Source organism: Protomyctophum parallelum (genome assembly GCF_964188405.1).
Source record: "Protomyctophum parallelum genome assembly, chromosome: 18".
Classification (NCBI taxonomy): Eukaryota; Metazoa; Chordata; class Actinopteri; order Myctophiformes; family Myctophidae; genus Protomyctophum; species Protomyctophum parallelum.
In genome coordinates this window covers 37,507,087-37,525,604 of record NC_139716.1, presented here as the reverse complement: position 1 = coordinate 37,525,604, position 18,518 = coordinate 37,507,087, and the positions used below count along the sequence as shown (strand labels likewise).

The window sequence follows — 18,518 nt, the reverse complement described above, 5'->3', positions numbered from 1 at the left end:
CTTTTAGGTTCAGACCTTGATTTCTAAAATGAAAATGTAATCAAATAAAACACATTGGGTAAAAAAAAATGAATGGGAATGATGGAGAAAGAGGAGAAAGGAAAGGGGGATGAATGAATGAATGTGTGCACATTCATTGACGAAAGGTTTGTGTGTTTGTGTGTGTGTAAGCCATTTATCCTCTTAATTAGATTCTCCACTAGTTACGTAACCGCCTAACCAAACTCTAGCCAACACATTCCTTTTATGTACGTGCACTCCTTTCTCTGAAAGTGTCCAACAAAACTGTCCAATCCATGGTGTTGATTTAAACCATGAAGACAAGAAGACCTACAACAGTTTTATAATCAAATGTCTTCTAAACCTTATAACAGTTTTCTGAAAAACTAAAATATGTTTCTATATCAGTGGTGCTCAAACCTTTTCACGTCAAGGACCTCCCAAATGTATATTCTATATGTATTTGGCCGCCGACCCCCATCTCAAAATATTGTGTTCCAGCCCTAGGGAAGATTAAAAGAAGCAAAGATTTAAAAAAAATATTTTTTTTTCCTCAAATCTAAAATGACACAATTGCCTTCCCGGTTTTAATGGGTTTTAGTGTTCGTTCTCACACTCTCTCTCTCAGCTGGGGCAGGGTATATGTTGTCGCAAAGAGACAGTTTTTGCCCTATTTGGCTCAAATATGACTTCCCATCAACCAAGACCGTTCAATACACACGTGTGCACACACACACACACACACACACACACACACACACTGCGCTCCCCCCTACTAAAACTTGGACAGATGGTTGCAGACCGGAGGCTCTCCTTTCACACCGAGACAAAGGGAGGTGGATTTATGGGATGACAACAAGAGTCCGTTTGAATGTTGGAGTGTGCATGTAAGAGCGTGTGTGCGTGCGTGTGTGTGTGTGTGTGTGTGTGTGTGCGTGCGTACTGGGGGGGGGGGGGGGGGGGGGGTGTCTTGTCCTCTCATCTATCTTGCGATGCTGTCATTATTCATGATCGGAGAGCCTACAGTGTTGGTGAAACCTGAGCAGAGCAGGTTTCACGTTACCGTACGATGTACAGTGACACAGCTCTACTGTACTGTCTTCGTGTCCAGAAGGTGAGAGGATCAAGCTCTTTCAGCTAAACGGGAGGAAAAGGGGTTCGTTGTACACCTCACTGCGCTGGGCGGCAGCCATGTTGGTTTCTTCACTCACTGCCTTCAGGGATGTGCCTTACAGTACAGTAGGATCAAATTATGAAACCCATTAAAACCCGGGGAAAGCATGCGTGTCATTTTAGATTGTGTCGTTGGCTATTTAAATAATATAGCAGAACTATACAAGCTTAACAACGCATCACTTCGTGCCACGCTGCGATCTTGTACACTACGCTATTTTGAACTTGGGTGAAAAAAAAAGAGTTTCGTTAGACACTGAATGTTAATGTCATTTTGAATTAGGAGAATGTTTTGAGAACTACTGATTTAGAAGGCATTTAATTGGCCTCGGCTCTCAATGGGTTAAACCACTTGAACCCTAGCGTCCCTATTCTTGGTCGAACATCATCCATAACGTGCTGTAAGCTCATAGATGTAGAGCGAAAACATCAGAGTCCCTAGCATAGAGCCCTGGGTGACTCCGGTCTACTGTATACGTACAGGGTCTAAGTGGTTAATTCCCAAAGCTATCGGTCTCGTACACGTCACCTCACACTGTATGATCGTCCGGCTGCCTTCGGGGGTCTCGGATGATTACTGTGGATCTACAAAAACAATCATGTTGTCCGTTGTTATTTTTTTCCGCGAGAGGGTACAGACTACATGGACCCGTAAGAGTCGGCCAACGGCATCAACGCCTACCTAACCTGATGGAACCACCACCTTAACATCTCAGATTGTGATAAACCCATCACCTTAACGTCTATAAGATCATGATTAACCCAACATCTGAGCATCTAAGATGGTCTCACCACATCTACGATCCTGATGAAACATCTCAAGATCCTGGACGGTTTCCGCCAGCATCCTAACATCTAAGCTCTGAGGGCAGAGCGATGCTTTGTGCATATTAGGAACGTGATGTTGCTTTTCGATAGGGAGAAAGGTGAAGGACAGTGAAGATGGAAAAGAGGGCTGGACAGAAAATAACAAGCACGCAATGATGTTATTCAATGTTCTTCATACAATGAATGATGTTCTTCCAAAGTGACACGGCTCTCAAAATACCACCGCTTGGTTCTGCAACGTGCAGAAATCAATCCAACCCAACCCGTTGCTTTGGATCGGCGCTATGAACCGATGTACAGCAGCTCGTCCCCTTTTAGATCATGGCAAATTATTGACACGTTTTATAATTGGAAACTATTGACTTGTCTTGGGTTGAGTGGGTGGTGGGTCGGTTGTTGATCTGTGCAGAGTTGCTTAACCGTGGCGATGACCGTTGGTAGATAACGTGACATAATACTGGCAGAATCGATTGATTTCTTCGCATGCTTTTCTCTGTTGTGAGGCTTGTGACCAAAACGCTGCTAATGTGGATAAACCAAAACCAGAGACGATAACAACGATGTAGCTCGCACATCTGCTGCCTTTGAACATTTCTGCTGGGGAAAGAATATACAAAAGTTGCAATAGTAAGGAATGTATATGCTGCAATTTAAACTGTGGTTGTCAACAAGATCCCTTCTGGGTCTGGGGACCGCCAGGAGTCCAACAGGACTGTTATAGGTCTGTAACTCTGAGCGTGTACACGTGGTGGAACCAATTTGGTTTGATCTGTACCCTATACTCTCTCTGTCTTACTTACAGTAACACAGAGGATGTTACATTACAGTTTTGGGGGTCCCAGAGTAGAGATGGAATAGGATAATGTGTGAAATGGGGTCACAAGTGGAACCAACAGAGAAAGGCATCGGTTGTACCGTTGAGATTTCACCCTCCACAGTGTGAATGAAAACGTAACCGTTGATCCATAAACGACCAACGCTCCGGTCAATACTGTCAGGTCGGCGCTACATGGGGGAACCGTTTCCACGCAACTTTGAATTTGACGCAACTCGATTTCCCAACCCTGGTGATTTCTCCCATTACGTTCAAATGGATGGCTTGAAGCTTTTCTTTCTTTGAGCCAATCAAAATGCTGATATCCAGCCACATGACGTTCCTGAGTTTTGTCGTACCGTGTCGCGCCGACCTGATGCGTGCAGCAACAGAGCATTAACGTCATCGTTATTCGCTTTGCATAAAAGAGAGTTCCGACACACCATGAACAAAATCGTTAACGCATTGTTTCTTCATTGTGTTTGTGTGCTTGGGAAGTATTCAAGGGGGCAGAGTAACGTTTATACGGGTTCTGTGAAGGAAATCAATCTGTGATCAAGCCATGATAGCTTAGGTCTCCAGCCCCAAGGCCATGTCACTGAGAACAATAAAGTATTACAGCCCTGCAAGGCCATGCAATGTAATATAAAACATTACTCATCCCCTTGGCCGCTCTGATGCATTAAACGTTATTATTCTCCACCGCTGGAAGACCTGCTTCCATCTTCCTTCACGCTTCCCTCGAACACAAACACACATGAAGCAGCTCTTCTGACCACCGACGTCTCCCAAACAAACCATCATAATAACACTCGGGTCACATTTATATATATCGTCAGACAGTCGTTTTACACTACAGTTCGGTTTACGCACACACGTTTCACGTACGGCACACCCATAAACCCCAATGTAAAAGTCCCAATGTTCTGGTGAAGTAGGAGAGTTTGTGAAACCAAAATGTCCCTCTGTTGCCATAAGACAGATTAGTTATAACATGAAACCTTAAAATGAGCAATCAATCAAAGGCAACGGATTTACATTTTTTTAAGATGGGCTGTGTTTGTTTGTGTGTGTGTGTGTGTGTGTGTGTGTGTGCACGCACAGCATCACGGTTCGGTACACCCTCATTTGACAACGCTCTGCCTCCCATGGGCTGGTGATGTGTGGACCCATGCTGGCCCCATGTGTGTGGTGGACCCATGCCGGCCATATGGTCTTAGACGCAGGCTTTGACATAATTATACTTCTGTTCAGAGACAGCGAGGGACAGACGGACCACGTTCAAATGAGGAATACAACGTATCATTCAGCCATTCATTGGAAAGACTATAATAACCGATACATTTGAGCTCGAGCAACGTGGTGTGAGACGATCTTTATTATTTGTTTGGGAGCCAGAAATGACGACCTAAAACACTGACACAGACAGGGTCACCACTGCACCGGGAGGCAGACATGCTAAGCTAGCATTCAGTGCAGTTACACTTACACGACACACTTTAGAGGTTTGATGGAGCACTTTGTCAACCAGTGGATAGAGACTCCAAAAACACAAATACTTTGCCACAGTGATTGTGGACAAACAACTTGTGTTTGACCCTAATGCAGCAGCGGTTCCCAACCTGCGTACCAGGGCCCACCAGTGAGCAATGCGGATATCGCCAAATAATTGGCAACACTATTTACGTTTTTATTAAAGCAATATTGTAAAGGAAATCAACAGGTATTATTTGTTTATTTTAAAACCTTTTTTTGTTTTGTTGTGATACCAGTAAATAGGAACTTCTATGTTAGTTCCATTGATCGAAAGCCGCAAGACAATCGACCGATTGATCATTATAGTAATTTGGCTGCCGTGGCCGCAAACGCTATGTGTTCAAGTGGGCCCCTACTGATTTGACCCGGGAAAAGGTTGGGAACCTGTGTGGGCGTTGGACCCAAACGTTTCCGGTCTCGACTTTGAGATTTAAAAACAAAAAACAAAAACAAAACAAATTCAGATGCTACCAGTGAGGGTGTACTTGCTTGTGAGCCGTTTAAATGGATTTCGAGGATTGCTCATTGATGGCTGTGTTGGGGTGTGTGTGTGTGTGTGTCTGTGTGTGTGTGTGTGTGTGTGTGTGTGTGTGTGTGTGTGTGTGTGTGCGTGGAATATGTAGTAGCATCGAGGTGGAGGTAGGGGGTGCTGCTGGCATACTTCCTCCTGTCAAGGGGATCAGGCTGCTTGCATCTTCCTCAACGCCGCCATCTTCGTCGTCAGTGCTCAATCGCCGCAAAACAATAATAATAATTAAAAAAGGCCTTCTTCAGTTCAAGTGAAAAAATATTTCTCCTTGTTGGCCCGAACAGGAACAATACAAGAAAAAAAAACTAAACAAAAGGGGTGGGTTGGTATCGGGAAACAGCTGGTCTTGCGTCAGTTTTTTCAAAAAGGATTGTTTTCCCAAAGATGTGATCTTCATATGGCGTTCAGGTGGAAAAAAGTGAACGTGATTTTAGTTTTTTTTTTAATATGATGTTAAATCCGTCTCTTTGAAGTGGTGTCCTTCATTTGTTCTTTATCAAAGAAAATGAAAAGCACGTTCTCTTCATATTTGGGTCCGTAGTTGTAGAGTTAATTCGGAAAAAAAAGTCGCGTCATCTTGAGGACATGGTGGTTTAAAGTGACACCGTCCACTTCCTTGCAGTACGCATGAGGCTAAACGGGACACGCTATGAAGGGTCTTAAACTATGAAGGCTCTTATGAAGGGTCTTAGACTATGAAGGCTCTTATGAAGGGTCTTAAGTCGGCTATGAAGCTTCCAAGAGAAAGTATTCCCCTATGTAGTGTCCTGGATTCGACTGTATGACGCGATAACGCAATAACGCGACTGAACTTTATCCGATGGTGACAGACGTTTGAAACCCGATCGCGAAACTGTTTCTTAAAAAGCTTCTCTTTTTCTCGTCTTTCTTTCTCCCCCGGCAAGGATTTCAAATGACAAAGACTTAATGATGACATAAATATCGATACCGATTTAAGCCACGTGTTAGACTGCACAGCTGTCTAGCAAACGCCCGATATATGCAATTGGTAAAAAAGCCATTTAAGCTCCCGTAACAGTAAGTCTGATTGCATAATAATGAAAATAATAAAAAATAAGAGTTTCCTAAAGCTTCAGACGTTAATAAATGACCTCTTAAAAATGTCATGCAGCATTTGAGTTAAAATAGCAATAAATTAGTGGCATGACTGAAGTGAATTAGCATAGACGCCTTAATAAAAGGTTAATATTAACTAAATAACTACAGTATAATGTTAATAACAATAGCATTTCCAAAGCTTCAGTTAAGACTATTTGCTCGACTGTCAAAAGTCTTGACTTTGAGTCAACATTTGGATTTGACTCTTTGACTTAGATTTTTGTCTCTTTCTAAGAGATTTGCCGCCAGGTTCTATACGAGATGTTTACATTTATGACAATGTTGGGATTTGTTACTCACTCCTACTTGAGTTTATATTATCAACCCCTTTCCCTTCAACTTAACCATTTAACCACTTAACCACAAAAAAAAAGAAACTTCTCAATCATTAAAAAACGAAAATAATGTTGAATGAATTATTTAGCGGTTGAGGTGCTAAGCGTTTAAACAAAAACATGAATGACATTATGGAGGTTTTCATAAAGTGCCTAAAGAGATGTGCAGACGTATTCATCCAACTCCAAAAGTATATATATATATTTTTGTATTTATGTATTTATAATAATTAATATTTACAAAAAAAAGGGAGAGGCCTTTAAGGACATGTGCCGAGCTAAGAACCTGTTTTTGTGTGTTTTCTTCTTTCTCCAAAGAATAACGTGAGCTTATAGCCTCTTTCTGACGATGCTACCGTGAGATGTTATATCGGCTGGTGGGAGTAAGAAGGTTAACTGAATGGAAAACGTGTGAGAAAGCATTACTGAAGCTAACTCGTTTTAAGACCTCCCCCCCTCCCCTTTAAAGAGTTACTTGTCGTTATCGTTAAGGAAAAGCACGTTCGAGTAAACATATTTTGTCTTGACACGATTTCTTTGTTTCGCCAGGTCTCCGGGATGGTTTTGTCTAGTTTCCAGTGGAACGCGGTCGAGTCGGGTGTCTGTGAAAAAAGCAAAAAATCCTTCATCTTCATTCTTCATCCTCTGTTTTTGTCGTCCGGGTTGTTGTTGTTGTTGTTTTGTCCTCCTCGCGTTTTGATCCGATGGGGAAGCTTTTCGTTGTGTGTTTTCGGTGTCACAGGTCGGATGTGTAGTAGTCTCGCGTAGCCAGACAAACTATTCCACAGTCTGGAACTACACCTCTCGAAAATCCGAGTAAGGAAGCTGCCATTTCCGTTGACGGAAATATATTTTAAAACATCTTTACATTTATTTTCTTTGCTATATATGCTTAGGTGATTTCTATTTATATTCTGATAAATTTGCGCGACTGTAAAGGCGAAATGGAAGTGGGGAGGAAGTCTCCACTTCTGCTTTATCACTTGATCATGATCAGAGCTCCCGTTGCTCCAAACAGTATGACGGAAGCATTTGTAAAATTGCGAGAGGCAACAGTCTGGCAACGCGAGACTATAGATGTGTAGTAGCGATGGCGGTGGCGTTAGTTGGCGCTGGTGTGTCACAGGTCGGACTCCACCACACACTGCTCTGTGTACTCCTTCACAAGCTCCACCCCCAGCGCTCGGCTGCAAAACTCCTCCATGGGCTTCCACAGGGGCGGGTCCAGGAACATCTGGCACATCACGTGACCTTTCAGGAGGCGGGGCAACAGATTCATGTTTAATGCTGGATATATATGCAAACAATGTGTGTGTGGGGGGGAGGGGGAGGACTGACTGACGGACGGACGGACACATATACGATACGATAGCTTACACTTGTGAACTTTTATATCTCTGCCTTCCGGAAAAAACCACCTAACTCCAAAATGTTTTTCAGAAAATGAAAAATATATTTATATATTGTATTTTGAAAACAAAGCAATACTGCCTCATCAAACTTGGTGTTGTGACTTTATATATTGTCAATTACTTGCATGAGAGGGGGAGAGGCGGTGGAGTTAGCTGCTTTAGCAGACAGTTTGAGCGTCCAATGGAGTTAAGAGGTTTTGTCCCAAGCGCTTTTTAATGATCTTTTGGTTCAATATTTTTTTCAACTTCAAAAATGGAGTTTTGTGGTTTCCTCCCGACAGCAACAATATGTAACTATGAAACGCGGTCGTACCTTTCAGAGTGGCAGTGTGGCGACGCAGGTGACACAGGAACTGCCGGCGAACCAGAGCCAGGTCCTTACCGAACATGTCGATGTTGAGGTAGTACCTGAAGAAATGGCAGAAATTGAGACCTAATACCTGAGAAGAACGAAGAAATGTCGGGAACTATTGTGAAAATAGCGGATCGGCAAGCTCACAATCCATCGCCACGCGACATAATTGTGAGATTGGAGATCAGCTATTTCCCCCCACTTTAGCTTGACACTCTTGTTCATACGTCATGTATGAAGTATAGAATTAAATGATGAACACACATAAAAATGTTGAAATGTTTCTGCCCAACAGCGAAGATGTGCAGATAAAAAAAACTGATTTTTTATTTAGCAAGCCATCTAATTACAAAGTAAAAACTTTTACGGATGGAGACTTACATGGGACTAAAGCTTGCCGTTTGTCATTAGAATGCCTTATTCCAGACTACTAACGTGGGAAGTTTGGAAATTTCCTTTACACCCTGAACAGCCAGGTACACAGAGTGATATATGTAGTATAGTTACCAGTGGTCTCCAATAGGGACCCTGAATGGCCAGGTGCACAGAGAGATACTGTAGTTACCAGTGGTCTCCAATAGGGACCCTGAACAGCCAGGTACACAGAGTGATAGATAACTATAGTTACCAGTGGTCTCCAATAGGGACCCTGAACGGCCAGGTGCACACAGTGATAGATAACTATAGTTACCAGTGGTCTCCAATAGGGACCCTGAACAGCCAGGTGCACAGAGTGATAGGTAGTATAGTTACCAGTGGTCTCCAATAGGGACCCTGAACGGCCAGGTGCACAGGCTGGCCACGCTAGGCCGGGCCGGGTCGTCCACCAGCCAGTCGATGTCCTTCTTCAGCAGGATGTCCATGTTGGACGACAGAGGCTTGAACGGCTGCCAGTCCTGGACGATGGTGCCGTTGGGCAGCAGCGACAGCATCAGGTCGCTGCATGGAGGCCATAAGGTCAGTATATGCAGAGGTTAATTAAAACATCCAAAAGGTCAGTACGAGGTTAATTAAAACATCTGGTCCACATTTCTCATATTATATTAGTGGGGTTCCGTCTCCATGTTAAATTTAGTTGTCATTTACAACTCATGTAAAAGTTTCACTTTCAGTACTAATTTGAAGGTGAGGGTCTATAGAACCATTTTGGTTCGAGTGGCAATCACCAAAATAAAATAATTGGCCTATAGGGGGCGTAGTCAGGTGCCAACCCCCATCAGCCCTACCAAAATATGTAAACTGTTGTAACTTTTGATTACATTATCCAATCTGAACATATGAGATATGTATGGATTCACAATCAGCAGTAGCATTTGGTACTTAAACCTTATTACACATATAATATTTGTTTCCACCCAGTATTGGTGTAAATCCACAAAAATAGTAGGAAAAACGAGCTAAAAACTAGTAGTGGGGTCCATAGACAGACCGTCATTTACAACTCAACAAAAGTTTAACTTTCACTTCTAATTTGTAGATAATGACCTATAGAGCAATTTTAGTTCGAGTGGCAAGTCTACAAATTAAAAAATATAAATATTTTGCCAAACTTCCAAAATGGCCAAAATCGGAATTATGTTTATTTGAAAAATGTCTTAATTTTCTTATATTGATGTTTTTTCTTTGTTTTTCTTGCTATATCAAGTTACTCCTGTGTGAGGAATGAACTGGATTTCAAACATTAATGTTTTGAATAATCTGATATAGAAACAAAATAAAGATGGCTGCCAATGTACATTGAATTACTACATTACGCCTAACTTCTATCCTGTTGAACCTAGAATGGTGATGTTGGTGCCTTTACCTATGTTATCATGAATGACTAATTGTATAAAAACAAAATACATATAATAGGACAATATATAATATTTCACACAAATGAGACAATGCAGTACATATGTGGGGAACTAAAGTTAGATATTGGAATATAATACACCACTCCTGTGTTATATTTGTTTATTTTATTTTATTAGTTATACTATGTACTGCCACTATAGGGGGCAGAGTAGCAGGTGTGTCTTAATTGTTCAGACTTGGTAGCTTGTTAGTTATAAGACTAAGCATACTGCAGAAGAGCATGAGCTGCACTGATTGCTCTCTTGTGGTATTGATATTTTGAAGGTAAGCAAAAAAGTTAAACACGTCTTGAAGGATCCTAAAGTGTTTTTTTATGAATATGGATAGTCATGTGGGATAAGTGGCCAAAGTACTACATCCCAATAGTATGAGCTAGCATTAACCAAAGTAGCCTGTAGGTATAGCACAGACTAAAACTAAAGGCTAGCTACAGTATAGCAATTATGCTGAGGAAGAAATTGTGTTTTCATTATTTTCATTATTATGGTAAATGTGAATGTAGCTATATGCACTGCTGACTGTTTTCTTGTATTAATATGTTGAGGCAAACTGTTAAATAAAAAAGTTATATAATAATATAGTAATATAATAATATAATATTTTTTATATATTTTGTCATGATATGACCCTAACAGAAAACTAAACCTGGATAAAGTATTTGTCTGTTATGGCTGGGACAACGAAATGGCAGTTGTGCATTTTGTGCCAAAAGCAAACTGAGGAAAGACTTGTTTGCCCTCTTGCAAATCCAGTTGCCAGTCGTAGAGAAGGAGCCTACACAGACATCATAGGCCTTGCAAGTCAGTTCAGAGCAATTGACGCTTCTCCCCACCCAGACGTTGAACTTCCAGATGCAGAATCCATGAAGCTAAATCGTGCATCCTGGCATACAACTTGTCCGCATCTTTACAGGGCAACAGCACTTGACAGTGCAAAAAAAGGCATTCTGGAGGTACTGTGGCATTGGCAAGAAGATCATGCCGGACTGGTGCACCTGTTAATCGTAATAAATATCTCTTTTGTGGTGAAGAAACATATGCAGCAGACCATTCATTCCAGAAGGTAGAACTCACCCAAGAGATAAACGACAAGGCAGTTGCGCTGGGAGAAGACCGTATCGTGGCACTCCATGACGATCCATATTCATAAAAAACACTTTAGGATCCTTCATGACGTGTTACTTTTTTGCTTACCTTCAAAATATCAATACCACAAGAGAGCAATCAGTGCAGCTCATGCTCTTCTGCAGTATGCTTAGTTTTATAACTAAAAAGCTACCAAGTCTGAACAATTAAGACACACCTGCTACTCTGCCCCCTATAGTGGCAGTACATATAACTAATTAAATAAAATAAACAAATATAACACAGGAGTGGTGTATTATATTCCAATATCTATTTAGTTCCCCACATATGTACTGCATTGTCTCATGTGTGTGAAATATTATATATTGTCCTATTATATGTATTTTGTTTTTATACAATTAGTCATTCATGATAACATAGGTATAGGCACCAACATCACCATTCTAGGTTCAACAGGATAGAAGTTAGGCGTAATGTAGTAATTCAATGTACATTGGCAGCCATCTTTATTTTGTTTCTATATCAGATTATTCAAAACATTAATATTTGAAATCCAGTTGATTCCTCACACAGGATTAACTTGATATAGCAAGAAAAACAAAGAAAAAACAGCAATATAAGAAAATTAAGACATTTTTCAAATAAACATAATTCCGATTTTGGCCATTTTGGAAATTTGGCAAAAATATATATTTCTTTAATTTGTAGACTTGCCACTCGAACTAAAATTGTTCTATAGGTCATTCTCTACAAATTAGAAGTGAAAGTTAAGCTTTTGTTGAGTTGTAAATGACGGTCAGTCTAGGGACCCCATTACTAGTTTTTAGCTCGTTTTTCCTGCTATTTTTGTGCATATACACCAATACTGGGTGGAAATAAATATTATATGTGTAATAAGGTTTAAGTACCAAATGCTACTCCTGCTTGTGAACCCATACATATCTCATATGTTCAGATTGGATAATGTAATCAAAAGTTACAACAGTTTACATATCTTGGTAGGGCTGATGGGGGTTGGCACCTGACTACGCCCCCTATAGGCCAATTATTTTATTTTGGTGATTGCCACTCGAACCAAAATGGTTCTATAGACCCTCACCTTCAAATTAGTACTGAAAGTGAAACTTTTACATGAGTTGTAAATGACAACTAAATTTAACATGGAGACGGAACCCCACTATATAGCTTTCCCTTTATAGGGACAGGTCGGTTTAAAAAAAAATGAACTGAGTGGTGCAACTCCCCTCTCTCTCTCTCTCTCATTAGCAGACAACAGTGCAACACTATCTCTCTCTCTCTGTTTCTGGCACAACAGCGCAACTTTTGCCCCTACTGGTACTCTAAACGGACATAGTCACATAGGTTAGGACATAGGGACATTGCTGTTCCTTGGAGTAATTAGTTGCACCACTCAAAAAAGTGTACCACTGGAGGAAGATAGGAGCGTATGCCATTCTAATCTCAGTCCAAGGGAATGTCAGCTAATTTTCCTTTGAGTCCAATGGGGGGGGGGGGGGGGGGGGGTCATACAAATGTTGAATTGATCAAATAGTCAATAGTCAATCAATGAGACAATGACGTTGTTGTTAACAAGCAACACACTGCGAGTGTGAGCGGCCCAGTCAAATCTCCCTCAGGCCTCATTCACACATATCAAACACTGATCAAGCAAATGTTTGGTCGTTTTTTTTTTTTTTCTTTTTGGGCCACCACACAAATGGTCACATGGTTTGACCAAACATTTTTGGTTTGACCAAAAATGTCAAACCATTTGACTCCCATTGGAAAAGCATTGTTGTGGCTGATTGTGTTTGATACATGTGAATGAGGCCTCAGAGAGAGAGAGGAGGAGTCTATTCAGGTTCAAGGCATTCAGAGTACACGCATTTTCTCCAGTGGTTTACTTTTTTAAGATCGACCTGTCCGGTATTGTGATTTTATCTGCCAATATATTTAGCTGTGCTAGTAGTTTTTGTCAAAAGATTGTCAAAATGTTTGAAATAGCCAAGCTCACAATATGCCGCGTTGTGAGGTTTTGTGAGCCGACGTATCCTCCATTCCTCCTATACATTTAGGCTAAACTGGGTTAAATAAAATAATAACATTTGAAGCTAATCTAAATCTAAACTGAAAATGTAAATACAATACTTTTTTATCAGCTTTCAGAGCTGATCAATGATCAGACTTTCTAGTCTAGTCACGTGGTCTAGTGGCGGATTGTCATGATTGGCTGGCCTCTAAGCCAATTAGAGTTCTCAACGGGCCCAAATATTAAAGTCCAGCCCTACTCTACCCTAACTGGGTCGGCCCGAGGCTCAGCCCGACCCTAAAGATTACCATAATGTTAGGCCCGAAGCCCGATAAGCCCGTGTCTGTCTCTGTGTGAGAGTAAGAACGGAGTTCAACGGACTTATCGCCGAAATAAAGGATTTATGTAACTCACGTCAGGCTGTTAATGTTCCATTTCCATCATTCTAATGGATTCCATTTCCAGTGGTGGTGAGTAGCCTAAACATGAATATCAGCTGCAGCAGCTCCCTTTAGTTTCCTCTGAAGTGAAGCAGTTATGTCCAAGTATTGTCCCCGTTCGGTGTCCAAGTACAAAAGAACAAACATAGCCTACAAAGTTTACAAACCATCCACGCACCGCTCATGTGTGTCTCGACAGCTTACAGATCTGTTATTTTGGGCACATATAACGAGGCGCGCCGACGGACGGCACTATAATACTAAGCATTTTCTAAATCAAATAGCCTGTATCCTGCAATGGACACATTGCGTGGTCATCATACACTTGCTTGTAGCTTACAGAGTTATATCACTCATGGATCGTTTGGTGACTGGTGACGTTGATTAATGATTAGGTTATTCATCGCAGCCAGCTGGGTTAACGAGATAGCTCAGTGCAACGTGCATGACGAAAACCTGACGCTTCAGCTATCGTGTGATAATCCGATGGAACATTTAAGCATATTATGGCAAGTTAACTGGTTAGAAGCTCATTTGGTGTGCAAACCAGAGGCCAGCCAGCGGTAACAAGTCTTTTCTCTGCTGTGCGCAGTGCGTGCTGCTGAAATGCCATTGCCAGTGCGCTGCGCAGCCCTCTTCATATTAACCCATTTAGACCTGAGCTTTATTCTACAAATGTCTTCTAAATCCTGACAGTTTTCTGAAAAACCCACAAGCTCGTAGTGCGGCACTCTGTGCCACACTATGAGCTTGTAGATCTGCTATTTTTCAACAGCTAAAACAACATAATGCTTAAAACACCAAAAGGGGTTCCCGCTCAAAATGGGATAAATACATACATGTATACAGTATACACATTACACAAATAACATTTGTTATAATAACATTCTTCTTTTTTGAAAGGAGAAAAAAAAGAAAGAAAAAATCACGGAAAATCACTGAGCCCGAGGCTCGGCCCGGCCCGACTAATTAGCATAACTGTTGGGCCCGGCTCGGTACCGGTCGGGCCAGGTCGGGTTCGGGCAGAGTTTGATAACTCTAAAGCCAATATACAGCCAATGGGACAGTAAGCCCACTCTCCTCTCCCCCACCGCACCATGACTAGAGACTGCAAATGCGACTATAGAAATCCCCACTAAGGTACAATATGCAAGAGAATTCTCCAGACCGCGGCCATCTTGCCATATAAGTTAATGGCAAGGTGCTACCTAGGTGCAACTTCCATTGGCAGCCCATTCATCCAAACAGAAGAGTCCTATCTGATTGTATTACACAACGTCAAACTCACCAACATTACAGCTGTACGGAGAGCTTGAATTATTCTCTTTCTGTGTTTGTGTTTGTTTCATAAAAATCCACTGTAGACATGTTATGAGCAACTTTGTGTCCTTGGAGGTGATTCTTTTTCTAAGTGCTGGAGTTTGGAAGTGCTCGTTAGATATCACTCACCTGCCCTGTCTACCACCTGTTTTGAATTGGCACATAATGCAAAATACAGCAGGACGTCGCTTTACAGAAAACGAGTGCTTCCAAACTCTGATGGAAACATGGCTGCGGTCTGCAAATGGATAATGGAATGCAAGCTGATATATAATGACTTGAGTCATTTCTTCTTTTTTCTTTTTTCCCCCTTTTTTTTTTAAATGGATGAATGACACTGACCTGGCGAGATAGAGGCGCTGAATGGCCGTGTCGTCGAGCCTCACCGGGGCCACCTGGAGGCTGGAGGATGGAGGTGCGGACAGAGAGGTCAGCGCGTCTCCATCTGCACTCAGCTCTGCCAGACGACTCTTCAGCTGTTCAGCTCTGAAGCGAACCAGCAGGATGCCCTGCGGAGGAAGGTCAGGGATATTCAGTTCAGTTATAAGTTCAGTTCAGTTCAGTCCAGTTCAGTTCAATTCAGTTATCAATCCAGTTCAGTTGAGTTGAGATGAGTTTAGTTTAGTTTAGTTTAGTCTAGTCTAGTCTAGTCTAGTCTAGTCTAGTTTAGTTGAGTTGAGTTGAGTTTAGTTTAGTTTAGTTTAGTTCAATTCAATTCAAATGGAGCCAAATCACAACAAATTGCCTCAAGACACTTTACATAGACAATGGTGGACAGTACATGACAGACAATTGACAGACATGCACACAGACATGCAATTGCACATATACTTCTGACTGCTACATTTCTGGGAAGGGAAAATGTTTAAATTAACGGCTCCTCATCTACATTTCAATACAGCAATTCAAAGAGGAAAGGCCAGAATTATGCACGCAGTTGATTCAGAATCATGAACATCATATATCAGAATTCCGTTGCTGTCGGGAGGAAACCAACTAACTTCATTTTTGAGGTTTTAGATTTTTTTCCCCCTCCAATAATCAGTGCTATTGAACACCCAATGACAAGTAGTAAAAAGCACTTGGGACAAAACCTCTTAACTCCATTGGATGCTCAAACTGTCTGCTAAAGCAGCTGCCTCCACCACATCTCCCCCTCTCATGAAAGTAATTAATAATATAAAGTCACAACATGCCTCACCGATGAGGCTGTATTGCTTTGTTTTCAAAATATATGGTTTTCTTTATTTCCTGAAAAAAAAAAAAAAAATTAATTTCCTGAAAAATGAACATTTTGGAGTTAGGTGGTTTCTTCCCGACAGCAGAGATATGGTGTCGTATCATATCACTCCAGTTCATAGATCTTTACGTTGGCTCCCTCCATGTCAAATCATTGATTTCAATACTGTTGGTCCATAAAGTTTTGAATATTATTGGGACAAAATACATCTCTGATCTTGTGGTATCACGTATCATCGTATCATGGTATCATGGTATCATCATGTCATGAACCATTGAGATCTCCCCGGAGGTCTCTGGGAAAGGTCTGCTTGCTGTCCCTAGAATCAGAACTAAACATGAAGAAGCAGAGTTCAGTATGTATGCTGTGGACCATCATTTGTAACCTGCTTTTTAATCCAAAATGAGTTAATGACACAGGCATGCAAACTCTTCACATGGGCCTATAGAGCAAGTTTGAAATAAATCCCCATGCAAATATGAAATAAATGCTTAAACATGTTAGCTATAGGTGGGAAATTGCAGTTTTCAATGCATGATAGTTCAGTTGGTGATATGGAATTTTGGCACAGATGACCTGCCACACAGAATTCAGGACGGAGATTGATAAAAGGACGGAGATTTATTCATATCAAAACCAATCGCTCCACAGGCTGGGAGCGTCTGTTGCGCAACATTCAATGTTATTTCCCGGTGGGACGTCATCGAAAATGTTCCCCCCCATTTTAGCCGATAAGACCGAAAATCTTAAAACTTGAATAACTCTTTATCTAAATCATTCCGTCCAATTCTAAGCAAAGATTATGTGTTAGACGGCCCATCACGGTCCCGTCGCTATAGTCGCGTTAGAATTAATCATACCTCCCGTTGTTGTCGATCGCCTCGGGAGTGTTTTGGAAGCTTGGAAGGTGTACAGATCATATAGGAATTACATAGCATTGGATGAATGATCGGACTGGTGGCAAGACAGTGATGTTATTAACTGAGCCCAGTCCTATCCCATATTGTAAAGCATGTATTATTTCTGTTGAGATGTGATCTATATTGCTTGTATATTATGTATACCCTTACTCTGAAGTACCACGTCGGATGTACCGGATATGTAGCTAGGTGTAATGTTAGAGTTAGCAACTGCTAGCAATGCTTACAATAAGACACCGTTCCCTGCAAAATTATGCGAATTTGCAGTCAAAACTGGTGCAACTGGTGGAACAACCAATGTCAATTTGAAGCTATGATTCATATGACATTAAAAAAAAAAGATAACAAAAAAAAAGTCCAATGACTTAGTGTTTGTCAAGGTGGGTCACAAATATGAACACCGTTTGGCTGTCCTGACGGTACCTGTTTGGTGATGAGCCGGTACTTCTGGAAGTCCTTGGGTCCGAGCTGGTCGTCGCGGGTCAGCCGGGTGACCTTGACCTCGGGGTACTTGGACTTGACCAGCTGCGAGCAGAAGCGCAGCAGGACCCCCGCCACGCCCTTCCCCCGCTCCTGGGGGGCCACGCGCAGACCCTCCACCAGCACCGTCTCGCCGTCGTCGATCACGCACACCGACTCCAGAGCGATCTGCGGACCACATGGGGGGGGGGAAATAAACCTTCCATCCATATGGCACCCCTGGAAATAAACCTTCCATCCATATGGCACCCCTGGAAATAAACCTTCCATCCATATGGCACCCCTGGAAATAAACCTTCCATCCATATGGCACCCCTGGAAATAAACCTTCCATCCATATGGCACCCCTGGAAATAAACCTTCCATCCATATGGCACCCCTGGAAATAAACCTTCCATCCATATGGCACCCCTGGAAATAAACCTTCCATCCATATGGCACCCCTGGAAATAAACTATAGCCCTAGTTAGTAACTCACCACTTTGCCGTGCTTGCGGGCCAGTATGACCGTGCGGTTGTGCTCCTGCAGCCAGCTGGTGTAGCGGGTGGGGATGTAGTCCAGGCCGCCGTAGATGTGCTGACTCATCGCCATGATGTCGTCAAAGTCCTCCTCCGTCGCCACGGTGAACTGGAGGCCCATGTGGGGCGGAGCCTCGGGCAGCTGGGTGAGCGGCAAGCTGTTCTCGATCTTCATGTTGGCGGAGCTGTTTCGGAAACACAGAAGGTTTTAGGTGGCGTAACAGTTTAGGTTTTTTTTAGAGGCGTCAAAATAATCCACATTATATTAGGTTTACTCTGGCCCGGGGCCGGCCTAATGTTGCGTTCACACGGACAGATGCAAAGATACCATTCATTGTTAATGGAAGCCACTAACCGCCACAACAAACCCATCAAGACCAACGTGGGCACCATGGATGACCGGGCTTTCTGCTTGGTCGACCCCGAACTGTTGGAACGTCCTCCCCGCCCATCTGAGAGCACCACAGTCGGTTGACTCATTTAAGAGAGGAAGACTTTTCCTTTTTAATGCTAAAACTATAAAGTTGGCT

General features: G+C 42.1%; 1 protein-coding gene across 1 annotated transcript; it reads right to left on the bottom strand.

Annotated features, from left to right (window-relative positions):
• Window positions 1-7,454: 7,454 nt before the first annotated feature.
• Window positions 7,455-18,163, bottom strand: nat16 (N-acetyltransferase 16; the record flags this gene model as incomplete). The annotated part of the gene is made up of 6 exons (XM_083788838.1): window positions 7,455-7,585; window positions 8,060-8,154; window positions 8,852-9,037; window positions 15,172-15,338; window positions 17,413-17,637; window positions 17,948-18,163. The coding sequence occupies 6 exons, from the start codon at window positions 18,161-18,163 to the stop codon at window positions 7,455-7,457; spliced, it is 1,020 nt and encodes a 339-aa protein (XP_083644964.1).
• Window positions 18,164-18,518: the final 355 nt, after the last annotated feature.